The sequence below is a fragment of the Montipora foliosa genome, chromosome 9 (assembly GCF_036669935.1).
Source record: "Montipora foliosa isolate CH-2021 chromosome 9, ASM3666993v2, whole genome shotgun sequence".
NCBI classification, from domain to species: Eukaryota; Metazoa; Cnidaria; class Anthozoa; order Scleractinia; family Acroporidae; genus Montipora; species Montipora foliosa.
Genome location: NC_090877.1, coordinates 46,641,076 through 46,651,075, shown reverse-complemented (window position 1 = coordinate 46,651,075; position 10,000 = coordinate 46,641,076). Strand labels below are relative to the sequence as shown.

The 10,000-nt window shown below is 40.2% G+C and overlaps 1 protein-coding gene across 10 annotated transcripts in view; it reads right to left on the bottom strand.

The window, feature by feature from the left end:
* LOC137971310 (uncharacterized) overlaps positions 1–10,000 on the bottom strand; it is a 35,661-nt gene that overhangs the window by 14,908 nt on the left and 10,753 nt on the right. For 2 of the 10 annotated variants that reach the window (XM_068818125.1, XM_068818127.1), the window contains exons 2-3: positions 2,556–3,695; positions 815–1,331 (exon numbers count right to left, since the gene is read on the bottom strand). The exons of 5 other annotated variants lie outside the window; for them this stretch is intronic. In XM_068818125.1, the coding sequence (XP_068674226.1) occupies positions 815–1,331; positions 2,556–3,655 (1,617 nt within the window). In that variant the 5' untranslated portion in view covers positions 3,656–3,695. Of the gene's footprint in view, positions 1–814; positions 1,332–2,555; positions 3,696–3,988 lie in introns of those variants that run through there. 3 more of the 10 variants (XM_068818130.1, XM_068818133.1, XM_068818126.1) reach the window with 2 other exon arrangements.

Here is a 10,000-nt window from a genome sequence, read left to right as displayed (position 1 = left end):
AATATACATGATATGGCTAGAATTCGGATTAGGTGGCTTTGCTCAGTCGTTCTTTTTATCACTGGAAAGGAAAATATTTGTTTCTTTTATAAAAGACAAAAACATAGATAAATTCCATTTTGCAGTTTATACTTTAACCTTCGACCCTGGCCCAGTTTTATGATACATTATTATATGGCTCTGTCTCACGAGGACTAGGAACTACAAAATTCACGAATTTGATTGGCTAAAATCAATATTGACCGCGGTCTAGATTTTCCCATCTAGACCGGCATCTAGACGGGTAATGTTTTGCGGTGAAAAGATGCAAACTAAAATGCAAAAATATTGAGTATTTTCTTCTACCAATATTTATTTATGGAAGTGCCAAACAGCATGATGACAAAAGAGAGGATGACGAGCAAACTTCGACAGAATTAAGTTCAGCTCATCGCCGTTCGCAAGCGAAATGTCAGTTAGTACAAACCAGTTACATTAAACGAATTAAATTGTTCTTGTTTGGCCATATAATAAACATCTTATTAACCGAGCTAGGTCGGTCTGTATGGGAGAATCTTGACCTCGGTCGCTGGTACAGACCTCACTGCGTTCGGTCTGTACTGGCGACCTCGGTCAAGATTCTCCCATGCAGACCTCCCGCTCGGTTAATAAGAACTAAGTAATTGCATTGCCAGTGCCAGTGGTGCTAGTCCTCTTCATCTTCATCATCATCATCAATCATCATGGTTTCAGCAACTTTCCTCGTTTTGATTCATTTTAAGAAACGTACTCGAAAATCGGTTTAACAATAACACAACAACTAAAATTAAGTTACCTTCCGTACGTCGTTGATCAGTGAGCTTCCAATATTGAGATGAAGATCTACGGTCACAGCGATTGCATTGGGGTCTGGGATTGAATCTATAGCTTCAGTAAAAGAAATCGTGCGAGAATAATTCCCAGGCTTTTTCAGGAAATGGTAATTTTTGAGGATACTTCTTTGAAACACTTTCGTTAGGTTGATATCCGGGCTGTCAAAGTCATAGACAACAACATGCAAATGGTCATCTTTTGTTTCTTGGACGATCCTCTCCACATTCTTGATGAAATGGTGAACCCATCGCCCCAGATTCTTTGCCGTAAGAATAAGGTAGACATCTGCCGTCCTGTTCCACTGAAGACCGCTAGGGTAACACAAGGGGGCGTGTTTGAACGGTTGGAACACGTACTCGGCCAAAACATAAGTCGAACCATTGGTGAGATCCTTCACTACAAGTTCGAGGAAATATCTGTTGCCTCTGAGGGTATCTTCTTTCTTCTCAATGCGTTTAATGGACTGCAATTCGTATCTTCTGTAAAAAAAAAAGGAACGATAACGTCCGCAACTAAAAAACCTCTCATGCTTAAGGTCGCTACAGTCTAAACAAATGCTGTGAGACATTAAAAAATTCACACTCTTTTAGCAGAGTGCTGCAGTAGGTGCATATACCCTCGTGGAGGACTCCGAGTTTTGCTGCATTTTATTTTGCACCGAGCAAAACCGGTCCACATACACCTGTTACCAACCGAGATCGACGTCCATACTGTAAGTTAATGAATCTTTTTTTCCGTTTGTGCGCAGGCCATAAATTAAGGGGGAAAACGAAGATCCGTATCTCATAGTAGGGACCGACAAAGAGGTTAGTAAGACATCTCTCGTGCGCGGAAAACGGGAAACTAGGTGTCAATTAAGGTGTCTGATACAGCGTTTAACTACCACAAATGGTTAGCATGCGCCGCTCAAAATTCGAAAAACGAATACAGTCAACTCTCCGCTAACGGACACTTTCACAAGCGGACATCTCTACTTACAGACACTGTTTTTCAATCCCGCATTTTACCTTTCACTGAAACTCTGTATTTACACCTTCCCGTAAGTGGACACTCTCTCGTAAACGGACGCGGACACTTTTGAAAATTAAAAATTGATTTTTCTTTTGTTTACGCTGTCTGCTATGCGGATACCCCACGTATAATAATTGACTCTTGGCAATGAAATTTGTCTTTAATTTGCAATACAAACAAATCTATGACCTTTGACAGAGCAACAGAACAGTAGGGTCAGTTTTGTCAAATTTCCATGCATTTGTCCGCGGGAAAGCAAGCTGTCCGTTCGTTTGACATGAACAAGAGTCCAAGATGTATTTCTAGAGTCACGTTATCGGAATAATTCGCGTAAGCGCACAGCTCTACAAACGGACCCTTTTTCCAATTCCCGATGGTGTCCGCTTACGAAAGAGTTAACTGTATATAATGACAGGTTTTACTCATGCAATACTTCCAAAGTCACGCAAATAAAGATCTTTTTCAGCTCTTGCAACTATAGAAAAAATTTCCGGAACAAAAACTGAAAGGAACAAAGAACACAATAAACAGCCCTGAGGCCGAGAAATCGATTAACTAGCCGTCAATACCATATAGAAGCTGGACGTCTCTTGCCAGCGGAGCTTAGACTTGGCATGGTAGAAAATGGTATACAACAATGACTTTATATTCATGGGATGAAGTTGATTAGGCACCATCTACACTTTACTCACCTTGGGTAAGCTCTTTTTAAAGCTTCAAGGTATTTGCTGACAACTGATAAAGCCTCTGTCCCATCCATTGGAAATTCAGTTGCAAAAGCCTTTGCCACTTTACGTTTCTTCAACACACCGTCCACCTCCAGGAAAGGATAGCTGAAGGATTTCCGAATATGTCTATGCACACCATGAAAGCGCTTAAAATTTGAAATATTTATTGATTTCGTCAAAATATAACTGGGTTTATATTCACAAGACTTTAATGCATCCTTGACAGTGTCGTGTTCTAAGAATGGTAGCGATTCTTGTTTCGTAATCTCCTCGACTTTCCTTCGCAATCTCAAGCAAGCAGCCACTTCTGGAAGTTCCTCATCATAAACTTTCATCTCGGCCTTGTCGCTGTCGTTCGCATACGGTACAAGAACTTCCCCGTCTAATATCTTGAAGCGACTTTCGTGTCGCCTTTTCCAAGCGACTTGAATTAAGTGTTCTTGCGCCGGATCGGTGTCTTGTACATAAAGGACCTCAAAATAATAACGCTCTCTCGCGAATAAGCTCACGGGACTCGAAATTTGAGATCGCATTGCTTCGACGGATACCCTATGGATCATCGACTTTGTATATTGCGTGTCGACGAAGGCAATTTTTCTGGAGTCTGTCCAGTTTGCATTGGGACTTAGCCAAAGCTCAGCGAAACCATTTGAAGCGACCATGAATTGATAATCGCCTGTTTGATTAGGTCGAAGGTAACCCAGCAAACGAACTCCAACAACCATTTCGCCTGAAGAGATCAAGTTTGCACTTTCAACGATTGTCCTGTTATCCGGAGCGTTAGGAAATATCGGATAATTGCATAGCTGTTCAAGACTGATTCTACACGGTTTTTCCCAAATGTGCTGATTCAAGCCCGTCATAATGTCCTCTGACACTTCATCGTTAAAGTTTAAGGCACCTTCAAGTGTTCTCCTCGCCTTGCCGGTAAACTGAGATATGGTTAGAAAATTGACTGAAGATATTCCACGATGGGCAAAGAGGGAAAACCCGAGAAATACTTCCCAAAGGCTTACCACAAGGACACTAAAACTGACTATCTTCAAGCCGGTAGAAAGTTTCATCCTTAGCTACGAATGGAGCTGGTCCGAGGACATCAGTTACCTAAAAATGTGTCATAAATATAATCTTTGAAATCACCGGAAAGACACTCAGCTGTTTGATGTCTGCGCATTTAAATCTAAGGCGCGACAACGGAAGTCAACGATGTGCGACGACATATAAAAGGCAATGAAGGTAAATTCTCAACTTTGCGTGATTTTACCTCAAGATCTGTGAATGACAAATGAACATTGACGCTAAATTTAAGAGAAGGACTGATTTTTTCACAAAAGTTAAACAAAATCCGTAAGCAAACTCGGATGTCACTGAGTCAACCTCTTCCATCTTTAGCTCACCTTTTTCACACCTCTTTTTCATCATTCCACATCACAATCTCAAGCATCAATTTCTGTTATTTCATTTTAATGAAGTGAGCTTTCCCAAACGTCATACTAGTTTTTGTCGTTTACTTTCTTTTTAAAAAGACATACCCGTTGAAACTGCGTTACGAATTGAGGATACAGCAGTGTAGCGAATTTTCAACAAATCCCAGCCCCTTTACGGATATCACGCAACACTCAACTCACTGGGGAAGCATTGCGTGACTTCCCAACTAAGGAGTTTCAGTGAGAAAGTAAGTGCTGGCGTGGAAACTGGGAGCAGTGACTGGTTTTTTTTTTTTTTAACAGCTGCAAATTTTTGAAGAAAGCATACTGGAAATGTGCGTGAAAGTATTTAAAAAGCGAAGAAAGGTGTGCATATCTCTAGCATGTGTCTCAGGCGTTATTATTTTATAAACAAATGGATAATTTCAAAACAATGGCATGTCACTTCATTCTTTGAATTTAAACTTCTGTTCTCAAATTTCTGGCTTCTTCTCAGCAAAAGAGTATCCTTTTGAGAAATGCTGAGCGTAGTTGAGCAAATGTCAATTTAAATTTCTTGTCGTGCTTGAGAATAGACTGGAAAAAGTCTCTTATTTTTGAATGACACAGTTGAGCGCGCGATTGCGTGACACGCCCCGTTTTCACCACTAATTTGCATAAAATAACAATTTCACTCGTCGTGCTTGGCTCTGAGGAAATAAGGACGACTGCTCGTGGTCTAGCTTGGGAACTGATTTTCTCTCCACTTAACGGTTGAAGAAGTTGAAGAACAATTTGACTCGGTGGTCAAAGACTGAACATATACGGTTGAATGATGATCAATGACGACCCACTGGAAAAGTACTCGACTCGAAGGCTGTGACTGGAAGATTCCCTTCCACGACGTGTACGTGACGTTATTTCGGGTATCAATACCCCGGATAACAGACATGACCCACCACAATCGACTGCGCATGCTTCCGATCTTAACATTCAAATTTTGATTTTTTTGGCTAATGTCAAGAATAGTATGCTGCCTCGCTAACGCTTGTCAGCAAAAATAGCCTACGTAGCAAGCGTTCTTTTCGATGTCTTGACCTCTTTTTTGCTCGGTAGAAACATCGAAAAGCCCACACCTGGGTCTACTCCACGGAAACGCTTGCTACGCAAGCTATCCAAGAAATCTCTGCATCGGTGACTAGTTCACACGCATGATCGCCAGGAGAGTTTTTTTGTTCGTCAAAATACGTCAGAGCAAACCTCTCAAGTTATCGAGAATGCCAAGGTTTTGGTTTCGGTGTCAATTTCTTGATAACTTCGAAATTTTTTTGTGTACATTTTATTTAACGCCATTTCACAGATGCTGTTAATGTACAGTATTTCGTTTATGATATATTTTTTATTTACACGCAAACCGGGTAATTAATATCCTGGCTGCCAGAGGTTTGTCTTTCCGTCGCTCTAAGAGAGAAAAAACCCTCTGGCATCCAGGGTAGGTACTTAACTGATAATACAGATGCATTCTGCTCTCCGTATTGCCCGTGAAACCTTAGCAAGTATTTACGGTCGGGATTCCTTAAATTAAACGACTGCATTGGAGGCCGTCGTCTTCCAGTTTCTCCGTTAACCGTCGTCCGACCGACCCAAATTTTTGAGTTTTCAAAATGTTCAAATGTTTTGAACTTGTAATCTGGCATATAACATTGGTTTTGCACTTGTAGATTTTCATTTTCAACCTCAACCCCTGAGTGAACGAGACACTCTTCGTTCCACGGGAGAGGCTTTCTGTCCGACGTGGGAGGAAAATATGTTAACAGCATCTCTCTACTCGTACTCGACTCTTTCTGCAGCTTGCAAACTAGTACTAGTAGTAGGTATTTTATAGGTTGCTTTTGATTTTCCTTTTGTTTTTGCTTTCGTTTGTTTGTTTGTTTACACCGACCAATCGGCCTCGGCCTCGGCCTCATGCGGGATATACGCCTTGGGCGGGTCCCTTTACTGATACGTCAAAAACTTAGAAAAAATGGATGAAATTCCGTGGAACACCTCAATTACCCTGTGAGCAGTTGATTTCTCCTACGATTCCCGAGAGAGAAACCACTGCGAGCAACCGTTTGATTTTCCATCGAGCATGTGCGAAGTACGTGACACCCCAAAGTGATGTATTTGACATCAGTTCGTCTTATTTCGCGGGAAATTACTACACAGCAGGTTCGTCCAAACGTAGCAATTACGTAGCTGAAGGAACGCGCAAGCGCCAAAACAAGTTTACTAACTCGTTTTACCGGTTCAAATTTAATTTATTCGTCCTTGGCGCTGGACGGCGGCTCACTCAAAGAAACTAACGGCTGAACGCAGTGGTGTCTCTCTCGGGGAGCGTAGGAGAAACCAACTGCTCGCAGGGTACACCTCAATGGGTGACACGCCACAAATTTTGGATGTGGGTGGCGTCTCATCGAATAAGCACTGTAAATTTATATAAGTGCCAGAGTGCTAACCTCCACTAATGCTGATCATTATTTCTCGCGTTATAGTTACCCCGAAATATGGCCCTCCTATTCGAGTACGAGTTTCTCTTGGAACTTACTATGGTCCCAAGAGAAACTGAAAACAAGGCTTATGTACAATTTTGGAAGTTGAAACAAAAAGTATTCTGGTATTTTTGATATTGGCTAATAAACAATCAATATTAAAATGGAACTTTGAATTGGAGTGGAGAAAATAAAATAAATTTTGAAACGAAAAAGTAATTAAAAAATACAACTACAAATGAAAGAGATAAAGTTCTGCCTGTGACTAAACGAGGAATGTGATGCTCCGAGAAACGTGCATCATATGAATGGTTTCTTTGTCTTTCGCTTTTTTAAAGTTGGTACAAGATTTAGTTTTCCAAAGAAAATCTAATCCCTTGTATGATCAACGAACGGTGGTGCATTCATCTGGCGGAAGTTAATTTCGTCGCAAGTCTGAGCAGCTTTGCATTTAAGAAGAATTAACAGACCCACGCACAAAGGTTTCATCGCTTCATTTAGCACTCAAGATTTATAACACTTACTAACTTGACAGTTATCGCGAATGGAGCTTAGTGCCGATGTGACACGACTGGGATGCGGAATTAGGCTCTAAAAGAAGAGATGAAAAACGCCCCTCACTATCCAGTAAACATATCCACAATAGGAGCGGTCTTCAAGTTAGTACTTTGTGCAAAATCCGTGCCAGGGATTAATTGCCCTCCTCTAAGCTCTTGGTATAAAGAAATGAGCCCTGTTTACACAACAGCTAAGTGATAACATCGTCGAACATGGATGCTTGCCGTAAATTAAGTTTACCAGAAGGGAGCTTAAGATTGGTTCGGAAGCGTACACTCACGGATATTCATGAACACTCTGAAGAACTAGACAAGGGGGAGAGCGAAGAAAGCAGAAGGAATAACACGGATCCCGATAATCAGACCGAATCTCCAGTGGACACCAAGGAATCAAATCTCCCGCAAATGCATCAAGTCATATTGGACGGCAACGTGGAATTGTTAAAAGAACTTATAAAGAGTGGTGCCGACATAAATGTTTTGGACTCTACTGGCTGGCCTCCAATGCACACAGCAATAAGAGCGGGAAGGACAGAATGCGCCGCTTTGCTTATCAAAGAAGGCGCTGGCGATTTTTACTTCAATAAACAGAAACAGGAATATCTTAAAAGGCTTCAACGTTGCCAAAAAGTTGGCGTAGGACGAAAATTATCGTATTGGATGTGAGAATCTGTGGTGAAACAAAATGCTAGAAATAATCATTTAGACAAGAGCAAGACTGCTCTATCAAAGAACTGACGAGTTTGGTTTGCCGGACATATGTGTGCAAAATATTTAAGTTATGGAAATGGCCACAATATCAAAAAGGCGACTAGCAAAGTTATAACTTATTTCAGCCAGAGTCGCCAAACATATCTCATTGTTCGAACTTACCGATCAATAGCTTTGAAAAATACGAAGTCGTAAACAACGGCGAACTTATTGAATTTGGAATGAGTTCTCAAAGGTGTTCAAATAAATTACTGAAAACTGAGTTCCTTTCTTGTGGTTTCAAAATTCTTTCAGTCCTCGACTGTTTGAGAAGTTAAGTACGATTTTACAGTATATCATTTATTATCGTTAAAAATCCGATGTAAACCGATGTCCACTGACTAAAAACTGATCACTTAGTTTCAGCTGTATGAGACAAACGTTTCGTATGGGAAAGAAATAAGACGAAAAATCGTGATACTCATTAGTTGCAAAAGATCCGTCTTTAGCAAAAGAATCTTGTTTGCAACACAGAATTAAGTTAGATCCATAGTGTAAAGTTTTAAATAACCTTAGAATCTTACAATCAACCCTAAATAGGTAACGCGGTATAAAAATCAAAAGAAATAACAACACAGTTTCGCCAAGACTAATGGATATACGGCGCCATTGTACTAAAGGTACACAAACTGGTCAAGGTTAAGCTTTGGAAATCTCTGACAAGCCGAGTCAGCCCCAACTCTTGTATTTTTATATGAGATTATAAAGGTTTGTTTAATTCCTGCTCTTGACATGCATTTGACACCCAAATTCAAAATGGAAAAAAGTAAAGAAAGATTTGGCGCTCTTTCTGCTGTTTCTGTTGTTTTTGCTTTCGCAAATCGCTTATAATCAAGGCTCAGAACGTTTCGGTCCAACATGAGATGGAAACAGGTCACGCTAGCTCTAGCTGCTTTTAATACATTCTTGAAACCCAACTTCCATGCATCAACAGTATTCAAAAAGGCATGGTTGTCAAACATTTTTACAATGCTCTTAAGAAGGCGACAAACAAAAGGTGTTTATTTACATTCCTTGTTGCTCATAGTGAAATATCAGGGAATTTTTTATGGTCTGATCGTCTTTGGCCAACAATAGCTGCTTATAAAGTACACGTTGTCACGAACACATCTGATCGACGACAAATTTAGCCAGTAAATGATGAAACACGTGTAGTAAAGGGTACTCTAAGAGTTTTATCAAAGTTTTAATTCGATGGTTAGCATTACACCCTTCAGCTCACCGTGCAAGTAATCCTTCATGATTAGAATACTTTGCATAACAAAGATGTAAGGTTGCAAAACGAGTTATTGTCTTTCCAAACTGACTTTGTTAATCCCATCGAGTTACTCATGCTTGCTTTGTTGCAAAGACGTAAAAATAGACAGTTGGGAAAACCTTTCCCTGTCTTCTCATTAACATGATAGATCGCAATCAAATGCGACTCGTGAGATGAAATGTAGTTCGTAGGTGATATTTCAACTTTTAAGGAAAATAGTTCAACTGTAGTTGCTTTTAATTGAGTGCCCACATTTGACCACCGAATAGCTCGAGGGCCTGAAATGTAACCACTAATCAAGTGCAAAAATGCAAAAGTTGTAACCCTTTTTTCTCTAGTCCGTTTCCCGTCGAATGCGTTTCTCATTTTTGTTCGATCGACCGGAGTAAAAAAACAAAAGCAAAAAGCAAAAACCAAATAAAAGGAAAATCAGAAGTAATCTCAAAAGTTACTAGTTTCAAGCTGTTACAAAGAGTCGAGTGCCAAAGGGCACAAGCGATATTAAAAACATATTTCCTCCCACATAGACAGAGACCCTCTCTAATGGAAGAGTGTCACGTTTACTCTAGGGTTCAGAAAAGATGAGAACTTTATTATTGTGTCGTAGCGTCTAGCATACCTGAAATGTGTGCTAATAGGGGACGCCTATCTAAATTCTTAGGCAATTTACAATTAACTAAAAATTAAAATGTGTAAAAAATCACAATCTAGAGTATTGACATTTCTAAATAAATAAATCGAATGAGGGATGGTAGTGGTATGTCTAGAGAGAGATGACAGTCCTTGCGGGATTGTCCGTGACATCGTTGGATCTAACGTGCTTTTTGAAAATATTAACGGATTCAGAAGATCTTATATTAAGTTTCGACCATATAAGGGGACCCAGGTAGCCACTCTCGTAAAAAAA